This window comes from Sebastes fasciatus, chromosome 7 (assembly GCF_043250625.1).
Source record: "Sebastes fasciatus isolate fSebFas1 chromosome 7, fSebFas1.pri, whole genome shotgun sequence".
In the NCBI taxonomy this organism is placed as follows: Eukaryota; Metazoa; Chordata; class Actinopteri; order Perciformes; family Sebastidae; genus Sebastes; species Sebastes fasciatus.
Window position 1 is genome coordinate 12,444,030 of NC_133801.1, and position 25,840 is coordinate 12,469,869.

The window sequence follows — 25,840 nt, forward strand, 5'->3', positions numbered from 1 at the left end:
CAGTGTGAGCGATTACACTGGACATTTTACAAGAAAAGATGACGTTCAATATCTGTAGAGCGCTTAGTTTGATATTTAAAGTGAGCGGAGGGGTACTCAGTTGGTTGCAATCTGCAACCACACCACTAGATGCCGCCGAATCCTACATACTGCAAAGTAAAATAGCTTTTAGCTCTGAATGTCCTGCCATTGTGTTGATCAAAACAGTCTTTCAACTCACATAAATGCACACACACGCAGTGGGTGAACAGATGACACTTTGATATGGGGTAAGCTTTTATGTCCCTTCTAATGAGGACAGGAAATTCACTCATAAGTTATCACTTAATCCATCTATATGAACCAATGCCAAAAAGCCTGCAACAATAAATGCTTGACATAAACTTGTGTTGCAGCTCCAGTGTGTGATCACTGTTGAGAGATGGTCTCTTGTGGCTAAACAAGGAATTACACCAAATTAGTATTGGCTGTATGTTTTGAAGGCACCACTGATGATTCCCAGTGTGGTTGTGCTTCTAGAAAAATAATAACAGATGAAGCAGCAAGTGTTGTTGTTCACATTAAAATATCAGAAATAAAACATCACAAACAACTAAAGCCAGTAAAGCAAAGAGGGGCCTTGAAGATATTATTTTTAGATGTAGGTTGATATGCAAAATCAGATACGAAGGGGAAGGATGTCCAGGGCAAGCAAAAGTGAGTTTTAGCCCAGTACTAAAACTAGGATAAACAGACATAATGTTGCAGAACATTTTGTACACAGCCTGGGGCTGAAAATAAGCCCACTAGCTTTGACCTTCAATCCAAATCTCTGAAAATATGAAGGAGCACGAAACTGGTAAACCCTTTGACACATGCACACCCCAGAAGAGAAAACATTTGACTCGGTAGGTCACCATAACACTGTGGCTGGCAGATCCGTGTTGAGTGCACGACTGTGTGTGTGTGTCAGTGTGTGTGTGTGTGTGTGTGTGTGTGTGTGTGTGTGTGTGACATGTCCTGATGAGGCAGTTGATTTGGGCTGCTGGTAGGGGGTACTCTAATCTGGCACGCACTCACTGGCACTGTGCTACCTAGTTATTCCACTGACAGCCACTGCCCTGGGAACAGGAGCTCAGGCTCACGCATACAAAGCACACAGATTCGTATACAAAATACACACACACGAAATACACACACACGTTCACAAAAACACACACACACACACCCCTCTCGAGGCAATGTTCTTTCTGATCTCGCTTTGGGACTGGTGGGGACAGATGGGTGAACAGTGGGAGTCTGGGCTGCCATCACTCGAAAAGCAAAGGCATGCACGCACAAGTACACATTACACACACACATGCACGGGCACAAGCACACACAGGATCACAGGATCACCCTGACTTGGTCTGAAAGTGGCAAACATACAAACAGACAGGCTAAAATGCTTACGGAAAAGTCTAGCTTGCTCTGTCTCACACAGAGACACATACATCAGCTAAACCACAATTACACGCATACTTATTAACTTGTAAACATGCGCTCATTCACACCCACACACCACCCACACACACACACACACACACACACACAGACAGGATTACTAGAAACATGCATACTTAACCATTTGTACCGCACACTGCTGTCAACTGTCCATCTGTACATGCAGTTCATACAGAGTTTATCCCACAGATAAAGAGAAAATATGTATTTTTTTATTTGACATTTATTTAACCAGATTGGTCTCTCGCAAATAAAAATCTTGTTAAAGGTCCAGTGTGTAGGATCTGGCGGTATCTAGCGGTGAGGCGAGGAGATTGCATCCAACTGAATCTTCTCCCGTGTGCCAAGCGTGTAGAAGAACTACGGTGGCCGACGTAAAAGCGTGAATGGCCTTCTCTAGAGCCAGTTGTTGTAAGAGTAGCGTAGGTCATTTGGGGCAGAGCCAGTGCGTAGAGTGTGTGTGTACGTGGGAAGTGAGTGGTGAAGCAAGAGAGAGAGAGAACGGCGGCAGCGAGTAACGTTATCGACTCCGGCCCAAGCAGGAAAAATTACGAGTTTGGTTTGTCTGTTCTGGGCTCCTGTTGAAAAATTGGCGGACTCCGTGAAGAGGACCCGCTCCGTATGTGCAGTAGATCTAAACGGCTCATTCTAAGCTAACGAAAACACAATGACTCTTATTATCAGATGATTATACACTAAAGAAAACAAAGTATATTATATTCCATTTTTGCCAATTGATTCCTCTAATTGTTACACACTGGTCCTTTAAGTTAAGCCTTAAATAGCAACATAAATATATGACTCGAAAGAACACAGAACCAACATTCAAGGACATATATAAAATGTTTTCAAACACAAAAAAATGCTCAATTTCTCAGCAGAGAAATTAGACTTTGCATCAAAACAATTGCACTTGTCCGTTTCAGTCCTTAAAATGCTCACACTTGCACACACACATGCAAACTGCGATTTTGCACCTCCGTTATGTTTCACAAATCAGAATGCAACCAACACAGCATGAAGAAAGACTGCAGCTCTGTGCATGGATGATCAGTCTTGACCTTTGGGAACAATATGTGGTGAAGATAATTGAAGATGAAAGGCCCACTTACTAATGATGAGCTTTTAGCTGGATCTTCATTCAGCTATGACATCACATGACCGAAATATGAACTTTTAGTCGGGTGACAAAAAAAAATAGCGATTAAAAGCTCTGAATCATTAGTAAATGGACCTTTAAGCTTAGATTGTCTTTCCCTAAAACTGCTTGTGTTTTGTGGTCACTAACTGTAGTTAGATTATGATGCCAGTTAATTCCCCACTGGAGTAAAAATAGAAAATGTAAGGTGCCACAGCATCAGCTAAATACTTATCATCATGTGTGCGTGTCTTTCTTTTGACTCTGTATGTGTCCTCGACATAACATGTCAACACATTGACATTGTTACTGCAACCTGGCGAGCAGGACAAGTCTATCTATGTAGATTGCCTGCTGTCTATTCAGCAGTTAGCGTATATCATCAGATATTTTTAAGATAACTTGACCTACTACACCAACTGAATTTGACACGGCTGGAGCAACAGCATGAATTTAGACTCTTTCTGTTGCTTTGGATTGTTATGTATTTCAGGGCTTTTCCTACATAGAGAATTTAAGCTGTTTCATCAGGCTATTACTGACATAATTCACCTTATTATAGTTTAATATAATGTTATTTCAAATCAGTAACGTGTAAGTTCACCACAGAGATCCGTCAGCGTACAGACAGAACAAATCACATAAGCTCCTGCACATCACAATCACTAGCATCAATATCTTGGAAACATCTCCTCTACACCTTCAAATTATAGATTATTATTATTATTAGAATTATTATAGATTATGCCTATTATAGTATTTCTCTGTTGACTCAGCAGGACTACATTAAAAACATTTTTAACCTGTAGCCTCAATATCTGACTTTATCTTGATTGCTCAACTCCTTCACATAGCTTCGTGATAGAATGTATCTGATTATATGTTAATATTGACGTTGCCTAGCAGCGGTGTTCTCACGACTTAACGCCAAGCATAATGTGTACACGACTTCCCATGTTGTAAACACAAACTCACAAGTTTCATTTGAAGGCACCATATGAGCAAGAGGGTCAAAGTTTATGGCACAATGTTATGACGAAGTAGTATGTCCCAATTGTGTGCATACTGCATGCAACAGTATGTACTAAAAGTAAAAAAAAAAAAAAAAGTATGAATTTGGAACACAGTCCATGTCATAAATTTTAACTTCTTCATGTCTGTAGATTATTGTTGAATAAAACACAGTAAGACACGCACATCCAGTGTCCAATATGATCGGTGCTGGATAAAAGAAATATAGCAGAATAAAACAGATAGATCTGCACACTAAATAGCTCCCGTTAGAAGGATTTTTATTATGCTGTAACGTTTCGAGCACCAAGCTCTTCCTCAGACTTCCTTTATTAGATTATTGTTGGCCATAAAACTATCTTATGGACGCATTACCGCCAACAACTGGACTGGGGTGGTGCAGTAGACCATAGTGAATTATGGGATACTCCTAGCTCTGACAACTGCTCCGGTTAAGTGTGCATCAAGTGAGGGTTAAGTGTCCTGCGTGTTGGCATTTTGCAGATGTAGGCTACTTTTTCGACTCATGAATATGTACACTGCAAGTGTGGGTAATGGGTATAAGGACAGACTCAGTCTGATATCATGTCTGGACCTCCAAGCTACTCTCAAAATCTGTAGCACTTTCAGAGTAATTCACTTTTTTTTTTTATCTCTATTTTGCACTTCAACCCTATTAATCATTGCCTTTATGCATTGCTGACTCTGCTCATATTCAAATAATAATTTATTATGTATTAAATTATCTGAAACTAGATAAGATGAGCAGGAGGGGGCATCTCTTTAGATCAATTACCTCTGAGGAACATTTAAATTTTTCATCTCATTCCATTTCATCACGATCATCCTCTGCTCTCTATCATTAAAGTTGCATCATCTATAAGCTCATTTTACCCCATGGGAGTGCAGTGGCATTACATTAGGCTTAGGTCCTCTAATGAGTGAATATTGCTCACGGCTCTTCATCCTCATTCTTCTGTTCTCTTCTTCTTCCTTGACAGGCTGGCTGTAGCGGCTACCACGAAGGAGGAGGCAGAGCAGTTACTTGGAAAAGAGAAGCTTCAAGGTGAAATTCTCAGGTAAGGAGACAACCAGAGTGAGAAGAGACAAATAGGGTTTTTCCATTCACATGTGTTGGCTTGGTTCGACTCGGTTTGACTCGGCACGTCAGCTCAGCATGGCAGGGATTTACATCTCCATTACAACAGGGCTACGTTGTGTGTGAGTATGGCAAAAGGAGCAACTACAAAACAGTGGATAACACATTTCATTTCCTAAATTCTGCACAATAAAAGCCTCCCGGTATATTTGCTGCCTCTTGTACTCTTCTTCCCTGCAATATTAGTAGAGTTGTTTTTATGAAGAATAGCCTCTAACAAAGCATCGCTATCTCAGAGATAAACATTTAATTTCCTATACAGTCATCACAATAAAAGTCCCTTGTCATTTTGTTATTCAAAAGCTTTTATTATGAAGCAGCACAATCAGGAAATGTTGGGTTTCCATCAGCAGCAACAAAAGAGAAACAGTCAAATAGAGCAGATATCTGGATGGAGGAGAGAAACTAAACCTCGAACCACAGAGATTCAGTCAGAAGCTACAAAAGTATTAATAACGTCTCTCGGGTCTCCTGATCAGAGTTGAGTCTTGCTCGCAACCTGCTCGCATCACACGTTTGTTTGAGGGGAGAAGGGGCATCATCACTGGTTGGACGCGGCTGGCGAGACGTCATCACAACCCAGCTTGGAGACGGGTCAGGTGCACTTTGGCCTGACTCTGGAGAAGGTCCATCTCGGGCGCTGCGTTACACAGCTCGGCACGCTAAAACTGGTGATGGAAACGCAAATCAGTGCGGCTTGGTTTAACTTGGCGTGGCCATAAGTCCCATCCATCCATTATCTGTAACCGCTTATCTTATTCATTCAACCATTCACGCTCACAGTCACACAATTTAGAGTCACCAATTCACCTAACCTGCATGTCTTTAGACTGTGGAAGGAAACCGGCAGGCGGCAGTGCTAACCACTGTGCCATCCGCCCGGTTATAAGTGCCAATGCAAAAGCCCTAAAAGACATGAGAGAGTGGGTGGTAGGGTAACGCGATAAAGGTTTGGTAAAGCCAAAGCAGAATGGAGATGAAACACAAAAACAAATGAAGAAAAAAAAAAAAAAAGTAAAGTATTGGCCGGCATCACCCTGATTGGCTGTCAGCTCCTTGACCAGATGCATGGCAGGAAGGCCGGAGCAGATGGGAAACAACTGTGTGAGATGATAGAGAGAAAACAGTAAAAGGGGGAATGCAAAAACAGAGGAGAGAAAGTTAATTCAGCTGACCCACATGGTTATTTCCCGGAAATAAAGTGATGGATTGAAAAAGACGTGACAGGGGAGGAGCAGAGGAGAGAGGTGGAGGTGAAGAGAGTGGGAGGGAAGGAGACGAGACATCAGGGGGGAAGAAAGTTTTTCAATCAGGCCGCTGACATTGAAAGCTGCTAAATGAGTAAACCATCGGGTGTGCAAACGCATGCAATCTCTTTCTCCCTCTCTGTTTTTCACTATCTTACCCTTATCACCATTGACAGATCTGGCTCATATCTGTTCCTCCATTTGGTGCTGTCAGCCTTATGATTTATGTCATCTGACATTATAAAACTGGCTCTCGTGACAAGCTCTCGTGGCTTCACTCTGCACGCACACACACACTCAGGCGCCACGGAGAAGCTCAAAAGTCTCCCCTCTCATCCCGTCTCGTCTTGGACTCCGTTCATTTTTGATCACTTTAAGCCACAAACCCTGAATAAGAAAAACAACAACCACTCAACCCCGCTGAGCTCTCAAAAACTGTCACGTCACTTTGCACGCAAGACCCAGCAACGGTCATGACGTTTGTCTGTGCAGTCTTGTGTGTGTCCGTGCAGGTGTGTGTAACTGCAATGTGCCGCACGTGTGTCTGTGCACACCCACCTGTGTGTGTGTGTGTGTAAGAAAATAGGAAACTGTTCGGTGTGCTTTCGCCCACATGTTCCTTCAAAAGTGTTCTTGGAATAACAGAATGTTCTATTCCAGCACTCTAGTTTTCCACATCCGCGCTTTGCATGGGTCTGTGACTTGACTGAGCATGTGTGTGTGTGTGTGTGCACGTACAGTATGTGTGTGACTTTGCGAGCTGAGCTAGTGATCTTTCATGTTGCTCAAAGTGCTTTTCGTCTGAACATATTTCATTGAGAGTGAGAGAGATGGAGGAGAGAGAGAGAGAGTGCTGTAAAACATGGCTGTGCCCTTTTTTAAGGACATGGTGCTTACATCAGTCCTCAGTTTCCCTCAGGTCTCATACATTCACCTGCTTTATTTAATTTATGTCCTGCCTTCTTTTTATCTCTATTAATTATCAATTTCTAACTGTCATTCATTCTCTGCATCTGTGTAAGCCTATAAATTACAAAATAACTGATTTCATAACAATCCAAGCTGTTTAGTGCAAGTCATTTGAGAGCGTTCAACCACAAATTTGTAAGAGCAGAATTAGATTTTTACGGACAGTAATACGGGGAACTGTGTAACTACATTTTCATAATTATTTCATAATTATTAATCATTAGCTGCTCAATCTCTCTTTGAATGAAAGCTCAAACTGAGTGTATTCTGTTCAGTTTGACCCGGATGTGAAGTGCCATCTTGGTGCTTTTTAACCACCAAATGGAGAGACGAAGAAGTATTTGGTGTCAGTATTTAAAAAAAAAAAGAAGAAGTTATAATCACATATCAATGTTAATTTCGTCAATGAAAACTATGTCAACAACCTTTTTTTTCCATAATGACAAGACGTTGCCGAGATGGCAACAATGTGAAGATGAAAGAAAAGATTAAAATGTAGTTAAAAAAAATAAAAATAATTATATATATATATATCTCAAAGAAATAAGCATTTTTTCAGTTCTGTTTCCGGGACAACACCGGCAGCAGCACACAATGCTGTAGCACAGTCAGGAGGACTCGGAGTAACTTACTTAGGTTAAAGTTAACGATGACAAAAACAGGTCTTGGGGGAAATAAACAAGGTGATATTTTGGTTTGACTAGATTGACTGAAATGTTCAATATCATCTGATGACTAAAAAAAACTAAAATGTCAACAGTTTTCTCTTATTAAACTAAAATAGTTATGATTTTCTCTGACAAATATAAGATCCAAGCTACATTTTATTCAACTAAAACATGACTAAAAAAAACAGGATGTAGTTGAATAAATATGATAAAAAACTAACAAGGACGTTAGACACAGTAAATAAAATAATAGCTGACAAAATTAACACTATTTCATGCAGTATGTTGGCAAATCAGTTAGTTTTAAGACTAGAGAGAGTAATTTGCTGAGTCAAATGAATTTAAAAGTAGTCTTAAGTGGTTGGTACCACTTCTAACTTGATTTTCAACCTTTTTTAATTAGCTACATTTTTAAAGCCCGGTGATTTCCTTAAAGGAACAGTGTGTAACATTTAGCGGGATCTATTGGCAGAAATGGAATATACTATTAATAAGTATGTTTTCTTTAGTGTATAATCATCTGAAAATAGGAACCGTTGTGTTTTCGTTACCTTAGAATGAGCCGTTTATTTCTACATATGGAGCGGGTCCTCTTCACGGAGCTGACCGCCATGTTTCAACGATACCCCAGAATGAACAAACCAAGCACTGGCTCTATAGGGCCATTCACGTTTTCATGTCGGCCACTGTAGTTCTCCTACACATTGGCACACGGGAGAAGTTTCAGTTGGTTGCAACACCTGCACCTTTAATATTAGATGGCCCATAGCCAAATAAGTCTCTGTGATTCTTGTTCTTTATTTTTAAATATTATTTTGGGGCATTTTTCGCCATTAATTGATAAAATATATTTAGTTGAGAGGCAGACAAGAACTTTGAGGAGAGAGAGATGACATGAAACAGGATCAGGACTGCACGCTCAAAACTGATCCCACTGCAGGAATCTGGGCCCTCAAATGTTGGCTTGCAGACTAGAATAGTGCTTGAATTTGTTCTGTGTTCATTCAGTTCTTGTGTCGTGTATATACTTCCATATTTATCTGTCTCACAAATTTAAATGTGACAAAAGTAGTTTGAGGTCAGTAATTGTCAGACTGAAACTGCAGAATCGTGTCTACCATGTGGCTTTAGGTTATGACATGCAGTATTTACAGTAACAACTGGGCAACGCTCTTTGCAGGGAAGGATTTTAAAACCTCTTCACCGCTCTATCCAGGGAGGGTTGTCACAGAATGTACAGTCAGTGTGCTCTTTTTCAGAAATGCTCTGCTTCAAAAGCCCACAGTTACACACATTCACACCAGGGAGCAGGAACCACAGTCCTCTGCTCTTACACACTGATAATCTCCACTGGAGCATGTGGGGATTAAGACTCAAAGTATTTGTTGAGGAATTTCCCCCCCAGTTTTGGATACAGTCTTTCCGAACCACACCTTTAATGGTCTTATTCACACACTTGTCACTTCAACAGCACTTGTTAACAGCCACCTAGGTAGCTATTAACAGCACTGTCTCAATCTTTATGTGACAGCTCCCATAAGATGTTCGGATGTTTTAGCCATTTGTAAAGTACTGTCAGTTTATTGAGATCAAGTAATGAAATGCTCTGTGTTTGTGTGTGTCAGAGGAGTGTGTGTGCGGCAGCAGCAGGCCCTGCGAGCGACTCTCCCTGTGCTCCGATCCACTGCCAGAGAGCTCACAGGTGTACGGGGTTTCCTCAGCCAGCTGATGGGGGTCTGGCAGGCCTTCAGATCTCAGATACTGCAGCACAGCACACAGGTGTTCTCAGGTAACACACACACATACACATACACCACCTTAAGTATAAACAGAGTGAGAAACAGAGGTTCAGATGTATGAGGGTAATTTATAGGACAAGCGAGACAGAGAGTGTATATTAATACAGAGCTGGAGTGGACATGAAAGAGAAATGTTGGAAAAAAGGAGCAAAAAGTCGAGCAAATAATCTCTCAGAAGGAGTAAATATTAGTTTAACTGTAGCGTGGACTCTTTTAGTTCTGAGGGCAGCACCTACAATGGATGACTATAATGTGTTTACAGTCACTACACAAACTCTTGTAACCTTGAGGGAGGAAAGAATGTGTGTGTGTGTTCAGGGGTATATGTGTGTAAAGGCTGTAAACTGATGAATGTCTTACTATAAATCTTAAAGAGACTTCAAGCAAGAGGAGCAGAACTGCAGGGTGTGTGTGTGTGTCAGTGTGTTCATCGTTGACAGTAAATACCCGAAGGAGAGCTAACCTCCGGCTCACCTCATGGGTGGGTCTTTTTCTCTCCACTGCACGTTCCAAACAGCTATGTGTGTGTGTGTTAGGCAGAGAGGGAGGGAACAACGGACAATTTGACCGAGGAAGAAACAGAAAGCAGTCTGTTGTTTGTATTGATGTCGTCCGTGTGAGTATGTGTTTGTTCAGTGATGTGAGCATGAAAGGCAGCTGCTCCACGAACCAACACACGCAATAAAATACACACCCAGGAATGCACACTCACACACACGCATATAATCACGCATGCCCGCAATACATTACGATCACAGAAACTACCCAGACTCACACACTCAGGAACTTAATGTAGGGATTATATACTTTATCTTGTTGTAAGCTGTGCTTTGTAATACATTAAGTTGTCTTGTCTCCCAAAAAGCAACTATTTGTATTTCATTTGTTATTTTTTCATTTTTGTTTTGTTTTGTTTTTGTATAGCCTAAACAAAGTACTGAATGATTAGTCTTTCTATTTAATTCAATGCCTTATTGTTATCTATTCTTTATTATGTGAAAATCGTTAATAAGGACCGAAATAAATGACTACTACTACTACTACTAGAGGCAAACAAAATGTAGATTTGGTGATCGTGATGTAAATAATGTGAAAATCGACCCTTTTATAAAACAAAAAGATGGTTTTGTAGAAACTAGACTATTATAATGCAGCAGTAATTCAACACATTTCCTGTCTTTTAATCACCTTTCATATATAGTTTGTCTAATTTAATCACAAAACAACCTCGTGTGATTTGTAAATGTGTATCGGATCATTTCTGTGACCAATGCTGCCACATGTTTTGTTGTGATAAGTAACTTTTACCGAGATAACATCTGAGTTTTCATTTACTTATTTAGCTGCACTTTTGTCCTGTGTGTTTACAGATCACAATACCACAAATGTGATAGTAGTAAATTATTTATTAGTTTATTGTTACTTTATTTGACAGGGACACTACATATAAATAACATTTCTGAAAACATGCCAGAGTTAGCCAGAAAGGCTAATTTTCATCTGTAACAGGCAATAGTTAAAACACAGACGTTAAGAATAAAAGCATTGGAAATGCAGTCAACATTAAAAGCAATGAAAAAGAAATACAGATACGAACAGAGCCTGCGCTACATAGAGACGAGAGAGACCGCTCTTATAACACATAGAATCAACAATAGCATGATGGCATGATAGTACAAACAACTCATAGCATGACAACACAGTGTCAGGACTGGTGAATATGTACACTGTACAGCTACATAATAAGCAGGAGCAGCTGTTACACTAATTATAATAATGACAAATAAGACAACACCTCACCACTCTAATGTTCTAGGCTATTAATGCTCTGGAGAAGGAACGGTAGTTGGCACAGTTTCTAATGCGTTGTGTTAAGTTGTTCCAGTTCTGGGAGGCCCTGACAGAAAAAGCACATTGACCCAAACTACTTTTTTAGAAGTAAGACAATCTCCTCTAGTTGTTGTTTTAACTCTGACTCTAAATAAGAGCAACAAGACACAGCACATAACTCCTGGGGGGGTTTGGGGGGGGTGGGGGTGGGGGTGGGGGGGGGCAGGGTGACGCAGCACAGAGCTTAACACAGCACCTATGGGACCCTGAACCGAGCCCAGAAATAGAAAGAACTCACAGTGCTCAGGACAGGACGTACAGGAACTGTAATCAGTATATTAATCAATGCATCAATCTAGAGCTGGACCTAGCAATTATTTTCATTATTGATTAATCGTTTCATCCATAAAATGTTAAAAAATAGTGACATCATTATTTACTGAAGCCCAAGATGATGTCATCATGCTTGTTTTGTCCGTCTAGCACATAAATATATCAATGCAAAACTGATTAGTGAGAACATTTAAAGGTACAGTGTGTAGGATTTGGGGGCATCTAGTGGTGTGGTTGCAGATTGCCACCACCTGAGTACCCCTCCGCTCACTCCTCCTTTTCCAATACTGAGGTAACATGAGCCGCCGAGTGCAAAACCGTGGTAATGCCGTTCACCTTGCTCAGAGGCCATCCTTACCATAATAACACTACTTCAGGAGCAACGGAAGTCAGACGGTGGCTGGCGGTACCACGATTTTGCACTCTGCGGCTCACGTTACTGTAGTTTCACATCGTGTCGGAGAACTACGGTGGCCTTCAGGTAATGTAAAAACGTGAGAGGCTCTCTCTAGAACCAGTGTTTGGTTCATCCGTTCTGGTCTATTGTAGAAACATGGCGGAGCAACATGGCGGACTCCATGAAGAGGACCCGCTCCCTATGTAGATATGAAGGACTCATTCTGAGCTAATGAAAACACAACGATTCTTAGTTTCAGGTGATTATACACTAATGAAAACATGAATCCTATATACTCCATTTCTGCTTATAGATCCCCTGAAATGCTACACACTGTTCGTTTAATGTTTAAAAGCTTTATTTCTGCCCAGCCAGAATGTTTGAGACCTTCAGGCCTCGTTGGACTGAGTTGCAGACCTCTACAAAGCACACACCTTAACCAGTCACCTGCATGTGACTTCAAACTGATATGGGCGTTAGCTGGCAATTAAACCGTGCTACCTGTCTATCAGCGTCCTGCGGTTAGCGTCAAACAGCAGAAGAAAGGAGGAGACGGGGAAAAAAAAGACAGAGAAACATAAGGAGGTGGCCTAATGTGAACAGATGAATGTGGTTTATGGTTAGGTAGAGAAGAAGAGGGAGGAGACGAGAGAACAACCTCAAGGGATGTGGAATTTTACCGAGAACAGGACAAAGACGAGCGCTGAGAGCAGACGGAGATGAAAACATAATTGATCTCTGTTCATTTTGTGCAGATGTCAGCATTTGACTTCACTGACAGTTTGATTTGAAGAGTTTTGAGAGTGTGGGAGTTTTCATTCAGCGTTTTGGAAAAGAAGATAGAGGGTTGACAGGGAAATCAAGGTGAAAGGCCATGACTAAGTGTGACTAAGCGTGTATGAATCTGTGTGTGTGTGTGTGTGTGACCGATCCCTGAACCGCAGCCATCTGCCAACACCCTGGGCTATCCTTTGACTATATGGTATCTATTTACCCGGAAGCCTACTTTCTGTGTGTGTGTGTGTGTGTGCGTGTGCGTGTGTGTGTGTGTGTATGTATGTGTGTGTGTGTGTCAGCAATAGAGCAGCAATATAAAAACATCAAATATACTGTATTCTCAGCAAAGAGTTTTCCTTGCTATCGTCTCCCCCTCTCCACGTCTGTCTGTTAGCCCTGTAGTGTGACTATGTCATACTATATATACTGTTGTCAAGAGTGCTATTATGTAAATGTTCATGTAAGAAATGTATCTGTGGCAACATGCATAAATCATTGAAAGATTTATGGACTGCATTAGAAATAAACTGATTCCCTGCGGCCCTGTCTCCTAAAAGATTGAGCATATTTTTTATGCTGAATGCAGTCAGTACCTGTGAGGGTTTCTGGACAATATTTGTCATTGTTCTGCGTTGTTAATTGATTTCAAATAGTAAATATATACATATATTTGCATAATGCAAACATATTTGTCAACTCCCATGTTGATAAGAGTATCAAATACTTGACAAATCTCCCTTTAAGGTACATTTTGAACAGATAAAAAATGTGCGATTAAGTTGTGATTAATCACGATTAAATATTTGAATAAATTGACAGCCATAATAATAATGTTATTGAAAGTAATGTGGTATAATAACGAGTATAACAAGTAAGAAAGTCCACTACTGGCGGGTGGACGGGAGGGGAGGTAGATGGGTCAACTTTCCCTCAGGAGACCGCTGTTCGTGTCCCGTGTGAAACGTAGTAATTTAAAGCCAAACCATGATGTTTTTTTATTAAACCTAACCCAGTAGTTTTGTTGCCTGAACCTAAATAAGTGTTGTTGCATTTTTTTTCCAATTTACAACATGTTTAAACTATTTAAAACTGCGACCGTAATCCAGGAGAAAACATATTTCCCTCAAAACATAATTGAGAATGCAGTTTAGTTGTATGGAAATATAATTTTATGGGAAACAGGATGGTTCCCTGACATATAAGCATCAACTGGATTACAGTTTGTATCTAAAGTAGAGCTAAAATGAGTCTCTCTACTGAGCCATATTATAATAAAACAAAAAACAGGTTTCTTTGTTAGTTTAGCACAACTTTGTAAGTTTCTGGGAGGACTAACGTTAAATTCCACAGTATTCTCATTGTAACAGCTGCACTCCTCCTGGTCTCTGCCATCCAGCACTTCCATGACTTTTTCCGTGCTGCTGTGGTTTAGAAGTTGGTATTGCTTTTATTACGCATAATAAACTAGGCAGACACCCAAAAATGTTTGTGGTACCCGACCACTTAAGAGTCATATTATAGTTATGTAGACTCTCGTAAGAATTCCAAGCTGTAGCTGTTTGTGAGTTAATAGGTAACTGTAAAGGTAGCTGTAATCTACAGGACCCTGTAGTGTCACAGTGACACTACAGTTAGCTCCTTATACATTGCCTCATACGATGTAAATCCCAATATAACTGGAGGCGCCGGGTGTGTCTATGTGTGCTTGTGTTGGTTGGAGAGAGCATGTGTTACCAATTATTGTTAATTGCAAATTATTTCATGTTGAAATCAGTTAATTTATAGTCTGTTACTGCAGCGTACTAAATTGTGAGTGAAAACTTTCATCAGTTGTGTCGTACTATGTTTCTTTATTTTTAATCTATTTACAGTAATATCTTTGCCCATCAAAAACTGGCCAATGACATGACAGAAATTGTTTTCTTACTCTTACAAGGCTGTGGAGCGAAGATAATATAATAGAACTCAATGGAAACTGCAGTTATAGCCTGTTCTTTTCACAGTTTATGTAATACTGAGATGTTTTCTCTTTCGGTATCACCCACATCTTTTTTTGATTTTGAATTTTCCTTGTAGATCACTCATATGGTGACCTTTTCTTCTGACAGTTGTGTAACATTGATCCTGTTTTTGCTGACTTCTGTTGTCATTAGCATTTCTTTATCTTCCAAGTGACCACATTAGCCTAGTTGTGTTGAGTGTAGCTGCCTTATAGCAGAGACAGTTCAGAAAGGAGACAGCACACTGAGAGTCTATTTCCTGTATCTGTGTTACATTGGTTTCGCCACTGCCCGGCCCCTTACCCAGACTAGCAGCAGGTCCTGAGTGTGTTCACCCCGATGGGAGAAGTGAACTTGAGCACAGATTATCACTGATAATTTCGTCCCCTAGTCATCAAAGTAAATATTTAACTCATTTTTCACAAGCCACATATCTTCACAACATTCTGACACTGAAGGTCTTTTCAGACGCTAAGCGACACTGCATACTTGCTTGGATCCATAGGATCTGATTACCCTCCTCATGTGAATAGAAAGACAGACAAGCGCTCTACAAGTAAACACCAGGTGCTCTATGTGTTGTGACCATGGAAACGGCTTCTGTGCACTACTGTATGTATCCCTGTGTGTTGTATCATATATCCCTAATCACAGCTCGATTCGTTGACATATAGTGGCAATCCTAGTCTTCGATGCCAGCCACAGACTGTTACTGTTGACAGCTAAAGCATTGTTGTTAAGACTTTACAAAACGTTACCTGATACATCCAGTTGCGCCGATGCTCTCCCATGCGAAAGCCCTCCTGTTTATGTACCGAAAAACAGTTATATATTTCAAGGAACTCACAAACGGCAAAGGATCAGTTCCTCATCCATTGATTTGCACTGTGCGTCGCCCAGCGTAGAAAAAAGTTCAAGACAATTCAACACTGGCAGCTGGCTGGCCTGTGCATGAGACAAGCATGACCGCGGCTGTTTTCACGGGATTGAGCCCGTTTGTTGCACCGTCTGTTGAATCGTGTGCACCTCGCTACCTGCCCGCACGCCTCTCATTGATCGCGTCCCATCTGAAAAGACCTTAAAATTGCATTTATCAGCCAGACAAATCGGGAAAAAAAGGAAAATTAATGTTGTTCAAGACCTGTCTTTGACTCAGCAACACACTCTCGTGAGATCTGGCAACACGGAGCGATAACGTAAGCCAAACTGTGTCAACATTTTAAGCTAATGTTCGCGAACGCCCTTGTTAACTAATTTGCAGAATGCAAAATATTACTATAAGCTGTGAAAATAGCAAAAGAAAATATAAATACATTAAACCGCGCCCACTTTGGAGACAGGAAGTGTTTACCATTTCATACCATTGGTGCAGCTTGTAATGCATCATCTTTTGTTATAGAGCATCTTTGCTTATAGCTAGCTAACAGTTAACCACCTGAGCACCACTTATGGCATGATTCAGTATATTTGTTGGATGTTTTTGTATTGGTACAGACATCTACTACCACCAAATCTGTGGCAAGCAGCGCATTTTATCTACAGGGACTCTTTTCTGTTATTACTATGTTAATGCATGGAAACCTGGCTAAATATGTTGATTATGTTGGTGATTTGCCATAAATATCTGAAGTTATAAGATATTCTTTGCACTTAAAACCTTCCGAGGTCTTAATGGTGTTTGAGTTACTCAGAAAAGATTGTTGTGAGGACCAGTCAATATGTCAAAGAGGAGGAATGCATTAGTAGTTGTACTCATAGTTTTGAAAATTGCAGTAATAGCAGTCACTACAGCGATGCATTGTGATTGACTTTACAGTAAATAAACATGTAATTTAACTGCAGCACTAGAAACAACCTGCCGAGTAACAATACTGTAAAACTGTTATTGTACCTTGATGGCCAGCTGCCAGTAAGTTGCTGTAATATTTACAGCCACATCTTGTTGCACTGTGTGTGTCTGTGTGTGTAAGCACTGTGACACATAATAGAAGCCCTGTAGAGAAAGGCTGGTTTGCTTTCATTGCAGAGTCTTTCTGCTCCATCAAGTATTTATACAACCATTTCTGTTTGGACGTGTCTGTTACTGTGTGTATTCTTTGTGTGGTTTTGTGCTGCTTGTGTGTCTTTCTGCAAGTGGTTTTTGCACAAATTCTGTATTATTGTGTGAGTCTGTGAGCTTCCGAGTGTCTGTGAGTGAGTGTGCCTGTGTGTGTGTGTGTGTGTGTGTGTGTGTGTGTGTGTGTGTGTGTGTGTGTGTGTGTGTGTGTTGCGTTACCCTTCCGGACCTTGTCATGTCACAGTGACCAGAAAGCAATTATCGGTGTATTGCCGCTTTGAGGAGGACCTCCTACACTCCCCTCTTCCTGCTGCGAGAGAGCAAGAGAGAAATAAGAAAACAAAGCCATAGAAAGAGAGGAACAAAGAAATGAAGAAAGACTGAGAGGAGAGAGGGATGAAGGAGAAAAAAACAATGAGAGAGAGAGAGATGAAAACAAAGACTTGGAGGAGGAAAATGTCAGGCTGACATTGCTGGATCAGTTTGAGAGCTGTCCAGAGTCACAGCCACTGTGCCCTGTCGCAGCACTCTGAAGGACCCTCACAGACAACTCTCTCAATATACAGTAGACACACACGCACACGCACACACACACACACACACACACACACACACACACACACACACACACACACACACACACACACACACACACACACACACACACACACACACACACACACACACACACGCACACAAATACAAACACATAACGCTGACACACTCCACTACCCACACTGCTAGCCTGTCGGCCATCTGACAGACACCCACACAGAGTCTTTGTCTGTCGGCTTTTTTGGCTGCTTTTTTTGCTCCATAAAACAGCAAAGGAAGGTTTCATTCAACGTACTTATACTAATGCCGTGTGTGTGACGTTATTGGTTGCATGTGAGGCATTTCAGGGCAGAGATCCGTTCACACTGATGTCAGATATGGGTCACTTCAAACATGAATGTGAACAGTCTAGGCAGAAAAATCTGAACACTGTAATGTGAACATATCCTTAAATGCACAAGCCATAGAGTAATATTGAATTGGTATATATTAGCTAGTGATACAAACACAGACTTTATATTCTGCAGTGGCCACTCGCTTACTAATACATCTGCCAATGTAAAGTCATAGTTTTGGTGTTTAGAAGTGGGGTTGTATGAGGTACTTATCCATATTTAGTGTATTACCTACAGTAAATGGCGATCGGCACGCCCCCAGTTTGGAGAAGCAGACAGGAATTACCGCATGGACCCAAAGCAACGTACTGCTGTGGACGAGGCCGGCAGCAAAACGTATTTTAGCCACCGAAAAGACAGGGCCGCCTAAAAAAATCAATATCAGTTTAAGTGTACGCTATATTTAGAATATTTTCAAAGCTTTACTTTGCTGTCAGACAGCCCTTTCCGACGGAAAGTATCCATCAATACTCTCACCAGACTCCATTGAAAAAAACCTGTAATTTTACCTCGCAGAACGGGGGGTTGCTGGTCTACCTCTGCCTCAATCGGTTAGTTTGTTTGTGCTATTATGTTCTGCAAGGTAAAATTACTGTTTTTTTCAATGGAGTCGGCTTCAGTTCCCCGTCAGAAACATAGATTGTATAGCTGTCTCACAGCAAGCTAAACCGGTGAAATATTCTAAACATAGCATACACTTACACTGATATGGATTTTTTTTAGGTGGGTGCGTGCTGACCGTCATCTACTGTAGGTAATACACTGACTATGGATAAGTACCTCATACAACCCCAGTTCAAAACACTTGAACCATCCCTTTAAGCCGGCAAGCTTCTGCCACGTCATTCAGTTTCTGTCTACATGTCTGTACACATGTCTTATAGAACAGATACACTTCAATTTTAATCAAAACAATTGTCTACACCGACCATATAAAGGCTTGTGCTTCATCTGCACTTCATGTGCGTAGCTGCGACCCAAAGTCTATTTTCCTCTGTGAGCATTGCCAAAACACCTCAGCTCACTACCGATGACAGTAACGGGGTAGTTGGTGATGATGTTGGTGAAGATAATGGTAATGAATGTTAATGATGATTATGCCATGATTATATGAGCCTTTCTCATTTTATGTATCTCACTTCTACTAGAAGACAGAAGCCGGTATGCAAATATTTAAAGACAGTGTTGTGCACAACAAAAGTAGTGTTTCCAGAAAATAGTAGCGTGACTCGAGTTCTCCACTATTCAGACTTGGATCTTAAGTGCTTTTCTCTTGCGTGATATGCACTCCTGCCTGGAGCTGCAGTAAGTCCAGCGCAACAGTCTGACAAGTTGTTGGCCTGACATATGGCCTAAATATTGCAGATAAGCATTTCTTCCAGGTCTGTTTTTTAATAAATGCATTCACCGGCCTGGAAACCTGTTATGTAAATTTGAATGTGCAGAGCAACATGACACTCTACCTTTGCAAGATCACAGCAGGTTTAGATTCAAGCAAGTAAAAATTTGCCATGTACAGTTTAGCCAACAACATGCTCACTCAGATTAAGTGTCTTCTTATTCTAAACGTTTCCAAGAATTCATGTTCTGCTGAAGGACTTTGCATCTTGCTTACTAATTATTTTATCCTTGTGTTTTTTATATTGTATATCATTGCTGTATACGAGGGCTGTCAAAGGTAATGCGATAATAATGCGTTAACGAAAATTTGTTTTAACGCCACTAATTTCTTTAAGGCATTAATGCAACTTGCGATTTTTAGGTTGTAGCAAGTTCAGTTTTAAAGCTAGAGTTAAAAAAACCTAAGGAATCCATCGGCACCAATCATGTCATACTAGCTTGTCATGAAGGAGGCTAAATTTGGCATGGACATTTTCGAAGAAGTCCCTTGACCTCTGCCCTCAAGATATGTGAAGAAAATGGGTTCTATTGGTACCCACGAGTCTCCCCTTTACAGACATGCCCACTTTATGATAATCACACGCAGTTTGGTGCAAGTCATAGTCAAGTCAGCTCACTGACTCACTGACAGCTGTTGTTGATTTGAGCATATTTTTTATGCTAAATGCAGTACCTGTGAGGGTTTCTGGACAATATTTGTCATTGTTTTGTGTTGTTAAGTGATTTCCAATAATAAATATGTACATACATTTGCATAAATACATTTTGAACAGTTAAAAAATGTGTGATTAGTTTGCGATTAATGCGACTAACTATGGACAATCATGCGATTAATCGCGATTCAGTATTTTAATTGTTTGACAGCCCTACTGTATACAAATTGCCTCATAACTGTCAAGGTGAAAATGGACAGACAGTGAAGGGAGGAAACAGTAGCAACACAGCAGCTACTTTATGTCAGACACACAACAACAAAGACTGCCAGACTGTGGTGTACAGTTTCATGGTTTCCCTTGAGTACAAAGTCCCTCGTACTCCCCTTCTCATCACACTCCCCTCCTTCTGCTCCCTCTGTCTTTCTCATTTTCAACTGCTTCCTTGTATCTCAGTTTCCCACCTTGGTTTTCGTTTCAATCCTACTGTATTTCTCACTCTTCCTCCTCACCTCCTGTTTGAGGTGCTCTCATGTTTCTGTCTGGAACGTCTGTCTTTCTTTTGTTCCTCCTCCTCCGCCTCTTGTTTTGTTTCTCCTTCCAATCTTGTCACTCTCCTAGATGGATTAATTTGGTGTAGGGTTTCCTCCGTTGCTCTAGTGTGAAGTAGCAATGTGATTGAAAACTCTACCTACTGTACCTGCCTGTCTCTTTCTGTAAATCATACAGCCTCTGGTGACAAGCATGGCTTTGAGCCGGCGTTATATATGCAGGCAAGCTTTTGTAATCTGTCTATGTGTGTGTGTGTGTGTGTGTGTGTGAACAGTGCTGAGAGATGAGCTGAAGCATTCCAGTGTGGAGTTACAGAAAATGAGAGAAGAGAAAGAGCGCCTAGCACAGCAGCTGATGTAAGTGTCTACAGTATGCGGTAAAACACACACACACACACACACACACACACACACATTAAAAAGCATGCACATGCACATGCACAGATGGGGACGCAGGTGGATTTTGGTATGTGGAATATGCCGGGTGAGGAGCAGGTCACCACAGGGCTCGGCTCATTGTATGATTTTCCTCTACCAATCAAAACCGTCTGAACAGCCCCACTGGCACCGCCCAAACCAGGAAATGCTCACGTTCCACACACCGGCTGCAACAACAGAGGATTTGACTTGTATACACTCACACAAAGGTCTAGTCAGGGGTTTAGGACTTCAGAAAAAAAATATGCCCCTTGTGGCTTTTGAAAATATGCTGATGACGAGGCTCACACAGACGCACATTTTGCAGCTCCTTTGACGTTTTTTTTGCCCTTTTTACCTGCACCTGCAGACACAAATATACACACGGACAAATGCACCTAGCGATTCAGTAAATCACATAAATCTGAGTTTTACACCTAAATTCTCATGTGCCCCAGAAGCAGTTGTGAAGATGTCATGTAAATTCGAGTCACTATCTACTGTTATCACAAGCACAAGAAAGGTTTGAGCTGGTCACTGTTTAGGTCAAGTTTTGCCATCCTTTAAAAAAGTTGAAGTTTTTTCTTCTCCAAGAATTCCAGATGGATAAATCATTCCATATTTGTTTGTCTGCAGACACTTGTTTGCACTGAACAGTGGCAACTTTTTCAAATGTTTGCACACGTCCCGCATTTTGAGTGATAGTGTTATTTTTAAGCAACAGAGGATTCCTTTTAATCTTGTGTTAGTGACCTCATTCGTGATATTTGGAAAATGAACCACTTCAAAAGTGCAGACACAGACACGCACATGGACAAACATCCACAGAAACACCCACAAAAACATGAAGGGAGTAAATGTTAAATGCTGCTGCTATCTGATAATCAGAACATTAAAGGACTGCTTGACCTGACAGACTGCAGATGACTGCACTCATTTGCTCACTAATGTTTCCTCCTTCTCCCTCTATGACCTCCTCATCGGTCTCTCTTTCTCTCTCCCAAATGTTTTTGTTGTAAATCTTTGCTTTTGACCTTTTGAAATCACTGATTTTGCTGTTTTTCCTCTTTCTTATCAGTTTCAGAGTGCTCAATTATGGGAAAGACTATCTCATGCAGTGTGGAGTTGAATTTATGTGTGTACATACATGACTTTTTGATAAGATAATTTATGTTTACCAAGTCGATTTGCTCTCCAAATATCTAACCAAACCGAGTCAAGAAAAAGAAAATAGCTCTGGCAAATCCCTCTCTTACTAGAAAAGAAACCTTTATTGACCCCCTGCTCTCTGCCCTGCCACATGAATTGTACATGCCACCGTGTGCATCTTCATATGTGTGTATCAGTGCGTGTGTGTGGAATGTGCACGTCCATCCAATACAGGGATCAGGGCTGAGACGGGGAGGATGGAGGGGATGTTTGCAGTCGCACGCGACCCACCCAGACATATGGACATATGCTACAGGGAGAATCAGCCTTAAGGCCATGTTGCATGATGAGGTGTGTGTGGAGGAGGCGGGTGTACTCAAGGCTGTGTGTGTGTGTGTGTGTGTGTGTGCGCGCGTGCGTGCATGCGTGTGTACAGGATTGTGGAGAGGGGAAACGGGGGCTCACCTCTATCTGAGCAGCTCAACTCTGCTGTCCAATGTGTACAATATTTAACCTACACCTACACCTAGGCCAGTGTTTCAGCTTAATTTGGCTAAATGTAGGCAAATAGTTGATTAGTTGTTTTGAAAATATATTGATGTGGGAATTTTTCACATGAAAAAAAAACGCCTCCAAGGTGTATAAAGGCCTTAAGTAATATTAGCAAAATGTACTACAAAAATGAAAGTACTCAATGTAGAATAATGGCCCTGCAAGTGTTACGAGTTAAACTATGATATTTATATACTGTTGGGTAGTTTAAACATATTTTATGAGCTCATCATAGGTTTGTACAGTACAGTACGATTTCTCTCTTTCTATCCTGTGGCAGACAGTCAGGCGAGGTCTAGACTGAGCTCCAGATGGGATGTCTGAGTTGATAGGCTAAGCCTCCTTTCACTGTCCAGTTAATGCTGATTGGTCGCCTGTTCAAACACCCTCTTCCACCGCCGCTCTATGTGTGTGTGCGTGTGTGTGTGTGCGTGTGTGTGTGTGTGTGTGTGTGTGTGTGTCTCGCGCCATGCATTGTATCAGCTTCAGAGCTTCACAAACCTGTGATGCTCACTGGAGATACAAGAACAAAAAGTACCAGTTTTGTTTGTGTGCAAGCGGTGTTGCCATGACAACTGCCCAACCTTTGACCCCTACCTCCCCCCCCACCTCCATCAAACATCAGCGTTCCGCACCTGTTGCGTTTCTGTGGCGCCAGCTGCGTTGTCTTGGAAACGCACATACACACATATTTCAGGGGCGGACTAAGGACAGCGAGCGGCTGTGGAATCCTTCTGATCCTAGCATGCAATCTGATCAGCGTGCCGGAGAGACACTCAAGGGCAGCTTGTTTTGTCATGACTATTTACACACACATACACGCATACACTTACACGCAGACACACACACACACACACACACTTACACACTTTGCAGGGTCTTTTAGCTTGTTTTCCGTCTTGATTGTGCCCCTGAATGTTCCTGTATTCGGGGGCAAACAACATTATTTGACGAGTTGGGAGTGAGACCGGGTTGAGGAGGCCGCTCTTCGTGTTCTGTGTGAAACATAGTCATTTTAACCCAAACAATGATGTTTTTTTTACTAAACTTAGCCAAGTAGCTTTGTAGCCTAAACCTAACAAAGTATTGTTGTTGTGTTTTTTGTTGTGCTTTGTTTCAATTTCCAACGTTAACCACGTGTTTAAAACTGTTTAAAACTGTGAAAATATACTGTATTTCCCTCGAAACTGAATTGAGAATGCAGTTTAGTTGTATGGGAACATCATTTTGTGGGAGACAGGGTTTCCTCGGGAGTGATGGGCAGTTACAGTAAGCACTTTGCCCGAGGGCATTTTGACAGCGTTTGTCAAAAAGGATCACAGAGAGCGTCACAAACCTCTTCCTGTAACGTCTGGATGATGACACATGTGTCAAAGGTGTTTGGGAAGCTTCCTGCTGCATCCTGATTGGCAGGAGACGTTGAGCTCATCCTTTCATCAGAGGATGAACACATGGATCATCCGACACAGAAGCAGGCCAGGTTGAAAGGGTGGATTAGAGGGAAGAGAGGGATAGATGAAAGACAGGATGGATGCGCTGAGCAAGGCAGGAGAGATGAAAGAGTGGATGATGGAATGAGTGAAGGTCAAGAGAGGGAAGAGCAAAGGATTGATGTGATTGATGTGATACAGCTTGTTTTCATAAGGCTGACGCACGCTGGCTGCTCTGTGCGTGTGTGTATGTGTGTGCACCGTGTGTCTGTGTGCCTGTTGGCAGTAAAATAACTATTGATCCCAGGGTGTATCCAAGGACCTCATTTCCCACAACATCTTGCTCAGCCATTTGCCTGACACACACACACACACACACACACACACACACACACACACACACACACACACACACACACACACACACACACACACACACACACACACACACACACACACACACACACACCTTCGTTCCCCGTTTATCTCATATTAGATCAAATCAGTCGCAGCCCTTCAGGAAGGAGGACATCTTTTTTCCGTCTTTCTTTCTCAGATAAAAAAAAAAAAGTCTCACCCCTCTTGTTTCTCTCTCTCTCTCTTTCCCTCTGGGCTCTGTTATCATGTGAGCACATGCCGCACAATAAATGGTATTTTCCTGAAATGCAGAGAGGCTGTTCCCTCTCATGTGGCTGTTTGGTATTTTGCCATACACCACAATGGGAGGAGAGGCTCAGCAGGGTGTTCCTGGTACGTTACAATTTCAGTGTCAAGATTCACCATGTTTTTCGCCGTCTGCCACCCGTCTGCTGGGACTAGATCAACAGCATACTATGCTCAATTTAATTTGTGGAGGCCCAACCACATGTTTTGCTTGTCTCTTTCACTTTTATGATACATTTTTTGACCAACTAATTGCACAAAAATTTATATTTTTACTCTGACTATGACCAAAAGGGCAGATTGAATTAATGTTTGATTCTTATCAGCATCTGTTACTCACAACAGCTGATTAACTCTCTGTACAGCCAGCTGAAGGCGGCAGCCATGCGTTCCATCTGCGGTCTTTAATTTGAGTGAAACGCGCTGTCAAGCTGTGATTACACATGCCAGATCAACGGTGGTTACCTTTTACTAAGTCTTGCGCAACCAGCAAACTTCTTCACTCCTACACATTGGTCTGATTGGTTATGATTCATTATTCTGCATAGTTTCTCAGTTTATGCAGTGCAAGTTATTACGAGTGTAGACAGTGATGTCTTAAGGTCACGTTGGACTCACATTTCCATGGAAAATCATGAGACAGTTTTACACTGAAACCCCTCAGGAAACCCTCTGATTATAACCTTTTCATTCAGTCATTCAACCTGTATTTAAATCTCGAGGATCATTGAGGGCAAGCCCTTATTTTCAATGATGTCGAGAGTACAATTAAAATAGATAAATACACCAAACAATATATACAAAACAAACAACCAGACAACAACAGAAAACAGTTAAAAACAGTTACACTCAAGAGCGGAGTAGTTTATAATCATGCTTTTAAATTGACCTATAGGTTTAAATGTGTTAAGCTTTAATTTAGTGCGAGAAATAAGCCGTGCAGTTGCTGACTTCATTTTAGATCGACAACGTTTTTTGTGAGTTTCCAGAGGCGGCGAGTCACGCCGGACGTCCCTGAGTTGTATAAAGTAGCCTAGACCTCAACTTTATGCAAATGAGCATTGGCCAAGGTGACGGTCCGTCTCTCGAAACGCAACGCCACCTTAGCAGAATGCATTGCACGGCTGCTTACATAGATGATGAATGGGAAGCGTGGAAAGAACGGATCCTGTGGACACGCACCATTACTGTTAGAGAGGTCCACCCAA

At 41.4% G+C, this 25,840-nt stretch overlaps 1 protein-coding gene and 1 long non-coding RNA gene across 4 annotated transcripts in view; one reads left to right on the top strand and one right to left on the bottom strand.

Annotated features, from left to right (window-relative positions):
* Nucleotides 1-25,840, top strand: part of LOC141771411 (uncharacterized) — a 64,901-nt gene that overhangs the window by 35,145 nt on the left and 3,916 nt on the right. For 2 of the 3 annotated variants that reach the window (XM_074641672.1, XM_074641673.1), the window contains 2 exons: nucleotides 4,633-4,710; nucleotides 9,300-9,463. In XM_074641672.1, coding sequence (XP_074497773.1) covers nucleotides 4,633-4,710; nucleotides 9,300-9,463 — 242 coding nt within the window. Of the gene's footprint in view, nucleotides 1-4,632; nucleotides 4,711-9,299; nucleotides 9,464-20,696; nucleotides 20,779-25,840 lie in introns of all 3 variants that reach the window. The other variant, XM_074641674.1, reaches the window with a different exon arrangement.
* Nucleotides 4,740-20,585, bottom strand: LOC141771413 (uncharacterized). Its single transcript, XR_012594714.1, has 3 exons — nucleotides 20,383-20,585; nucleotides 17,096-17,176; nucleotides 4,740-5,890 (listed from the first exon to the last, which is right to left on the bottom strand). It is a non-coding gene; the product is annotated as an uncharacterized LOC141771413 (long non-coding RNA).